Here is a 3,956-nt window from a genome sequence, read left to right on the forward strand (position 1 = left end):
CCACCCTTAAATGTAGTAATTTCAGTTAAATCATGTGCGTTTATGTTTAATTTTAAGGATTTGGATTACTACACTATATCATGTGATTGTAGGTTTAAAGAGGAAAAGGATGAAACAACAAGATCATAGGCGAAGACGATGAAGGAAACGGAGCTAGAACGAGGAAATTATGAAGAAAAAAAGATTTGAACCAGCTCCACCGTGGCCCACAGTGCAAACCGTGGACCACGGTCCACTTGAAGAATTCTGGCAGATTACACCGTACCGTGGAAGAAGTACCTGACTGTGGCCTGGACCGTGGCCAACGGTTGGGACCGTGGCCCACAGTCCGCTCGTAACAGCTCATTGATTTTTTTTTAATTGGCTGTTTTGGCTGACCTTTTCCATTACCTTTTGATCAAGAAACTGGAGGGGACGATTTTTGGAGTGCAAAACATTGTTTTGGGTTGGTAATCAGTGGATTATGTTCTTGATTATTATAAACAAGAGAATGGAAGTGATGATTCATCAAACCATGTGTGGCTAATTCCCTTGGTGATCATCTTGGATGTAAGGTTTAATTGATACACTTGATATGCTTTGATTTCTAGAATAATAACTGTGCAATGGTTGTCAAGTTATTATGATATTTGATTAATTGATTGTAACTTGTTGCTTGTATTTAATCATAACCTAAACCATACGTTCTTGGTGCCAATGGCAATCGGGATATCATGGGAGGAATTAGGGTTGAATATTAGTTAATTGATTATCGGGTAACAACCTTGCGTTTTATTAATCCAAGTACTTAGTTCCCTTTTATCACAAACAAGTAATCAAACATGAACTATGTCTATGTGGTTCTTTCTAGTAAGCATAAACATTAGTGTTGATTTAAACCTGAAATCTAAGATGATCGCTTTCGTTTAATCAGTTTCCAATTCTCAATAGTTGTTTTGCAAGTGTCCTATTTTATTTTATTTAATCTAAAAATCAAACAATCAAATCTGAATTTATTTTTATATAATTTTAGTTTAATTTTGTTTTATGTTATAGCTACTAGTAAACACACATTCCACAAACTCCTCGTATTCGATACCCATTTACCACTATCTATTTAGTTGTAATTGGTTTACTTTTGAGTGAGTCTTCGACCTCACGTCACTCATTAGGGCATAAAAGGTATATTCTTAGCCAACAAAAGAAAGTAATACTTGTTAATGAATTGGCCTAGGAAGTTAGGATATTGTTAACCAGGCCTTTAGACTAGTAAAGCTGGAAACTTGATTCAAAATAATAAATTTACCTTCATCGGCAAAATCAGGTTAAGGAGCATTTGCATCCGCAAAATAGACTTAGTTCGCAATAGCACGAAAAATAGACTTAGTTCCTATCCACAAAATATACTAGTTCGCAATAGGCATTCACATCCGCAAAGTAGACCTAGTTCATTATAGCATTCGCATTTGCAAACATGATAGTTTACGGATGGTTGCCATTTGCGAATGTGGTAGTTTACGGATGGTATCTGTTTATGAATGGGAGTAGTTTGCGGATGCTAGTCACTTGCAAATGGTGATTTATTTGCGAATGGGGTAACTTGTGAATGCGAATGGTCTAGTAAGGAAATGTTAAGTTAGTTCTAATTTTCTATCTTATACTGTTGTCTAGGAATCTAAACATTCAAGAGCTTGTTAAAGTGCTAAAAAGTACAAGTGAGTTTATAGACCCCTTTCCTTAAACGTGTTGGGGTTGTGTGCATAAACCTGAACATAAGTGATAATGTTTTAGGCCTATACATTTAAGTTAGCTAATGCATTTATATTTAGCTTTTATGAAATGAGTGTGTTTATGTGCCATTATAGGAAAGGTCTGCAAACCATGTAAGCACCGTTCATTTGTAAGTGAATGTGTATTTGTATGCACGGTATAGTGAAGGATTGTCAACCTTGTACGCACTGGGTGCATGAATGTGAATGTATGTTACGAGCATAGGGAATGACTGCGAGCCATTACGTGTTCATAGCATCAAAGGGATAGGTAACTGTATAAGGAAGGGTCAAGGGCTGCAAACATTGTACGTACCATGATGGCGTAAGATATGGTATAGGGCAGGACTGTGAACCTTGTGCATACCATGAAAGAGTGAGCATAGGGAAGAACTGCGAACCTTGTACGTGTTCACAACCATGAGTATAGGGATAGACTAGGAGCTGTACGTACTCATGGTTTGTATGTGTAATTTATGAATGTGAATAAGCTAAGTCTGTTAAGTTATGTAAGTTGTGCAAGATAGGTCAGGTTATGAATGGAATGTATATTTTATGATATGAATGTTAATGAACGAGTAAGGTTAATCTATTTGACAATTTTAAACTACAACTCACTCAGTATAGCGTATCTGACTTATAGTATGGACGTAGGTTGAGATATGAAGAGGTGCTAGCCGAGGAGCATTGGCGGCTATCCAAATAAAAGGCTTGCATCCGAAGTCGAAGTTTTTATGATTTGTTATTTTATGTTAAAGATAAGTTTTGTTAACAAGTTTTGAAAACTTTTAAGTTTTTAAATGCGCTACAATGAAATATTGTTCTCCGATTATATTTGTGTTCGTGAGTAAGTTGAGCTACACGTTTTATGAAATGAATAGACACTGTGACAAAGTTTTAATAGCACACCTTATTGCATGAAGTAATGGTAAATAAACAAACTATTTTTAAGGAGAAGGATGCAAAAAACAGTCACGCCATTTGTCAATAAACGGCAACTCATCCGGATTCAAACTCGGCAGCTCACGATCTTGAAGGCTATTGATTATCTGCATAGTCTCACCAAGAAGTTGGGCTGCGTTTTGTACACTCTCCTCCCTTTTCTCTATGACACTTGTGTGGCATTTCATTGCTATGACTCGTGGTAAGTTGGTGAGGCAAGCAGCCAATATGTGAGAGATCATTGATGATAATTTCCCAAACAAATCCTCTCGGCTAACCTGGTCTATGTTGGATTGGTCGGAAACTAGGATTGCTTGGGTGATACGGTACATTGAGTTGGCAGAAACCAACGTGTAGAGTGAACTGTCATATGAGCCTTTCTTATTCTTAACTTCTGCCTCAATGACCATCTTTTTGGCTGTATCACTAAACCATTGAACAATCTCTTTAGTTGCATTAACTTGAAGAGAAGGGCTGGACAACTGGTTTCCTAACCATTTGTGGTAAACTTCAACTTCTAGCCACAAGAATCTAGCATCCTTTTGAGTGATTGCATACTTGTCAGTAGAATTAAGGATTTCTTCCACATGTTTGACATATGTGAGACCTTCACTCACACTCTTTAGCAACCTATCAACCTTGTTGTTTTGGATGTTAGGAAGTGATATGGCAATGGTTGTCAGGGTTACTACCGGTAAGCTCTAGCAATCCACATACTTCTTTTCGGGTAAAGAGGGGACTTGATGCAAGTCATACTGCCCAACTCCTTCAAAACTCCTAGATTCCTCTAGAAGCTTCATTAGATAGTGTGGTTGATGCTTCTCCGCCTTTTGGATTAAACAGGTCAAAGATTTTGCAATACTTTTAAGTGTTCTCTCACCAAGCTCCATATCATCTTGAAGTTGCAGAACATACTGGTCAAGATCTTTGTTGTGTTGTATTTGAATAGGTCTCTCTACGAACACACTATTTAAGGCACCAAACATGACCTTTAACAACTTCCAGCAATGAAAACAGCAAATGATACCAATTACAATGAAAATTGGGATCAGCGCTGTCATTTTACATGCTACCACAACTGTTTTTTGGATTATTATACAAAAACTCAAAATCAGGACCTTTAGATTCTGGATGACAATCTTGCATCTGCGGCTACTAAATTTGTACAGCATGCTACTTTGTTTCCACTCGGATAACTTCTGGGTATAGTAGCTCTCTACTTTAAAGACCCTAATATGATTCCAAATCCATTTTATAGACACTTCA

General features: G+C 37.2%; 1 protein-coding gene across 1 annotated transcript; it reads right to left on the reverse strand.

The window, feature by feature from the left end:
- Positions 1–2,695: 2,695 nt before the first annotated feature.
- Positions 2,696–3,751, reverse strand: LOC143628036 (uncharacterized). The gene is made up of 2 exons (XM_077097720.1): positions 3,408–3,751; positions 2,696–3,320 (listed from the first exon to the last, which is right to left on the reverse strand). The coding sequence occupies exons 1-2, from the start codon at positions 3,749–3,751 to the stop codon at positions 2,696–2,698; spliced, it is 969 nt and encodes a 322-aa protein (XP_076953835.1).
- Positions 3,752–3,956: the final 205 nt, after the last annotated feature.

The sequence above is a fragment of the Bidens hawaiensis genome, unplaced genomic scaffold (genome assembly GCF_021521415.1).
Source record: "Bidens hawaiensis isolate Kalapana, Puna unplaced genomic scaffold, B.hawaiensis_p1.1 tig00004774_1, whole genome shotgun sequence".
In the NCBI taxonomy this organism is placed as follows: domain Eukaryota; kingdom Viridiplantae; phylum Streptophyta; class Magnoliopsida; order Asterales; family Asteraceae; genus Bidens; species Bidens hawaiensis.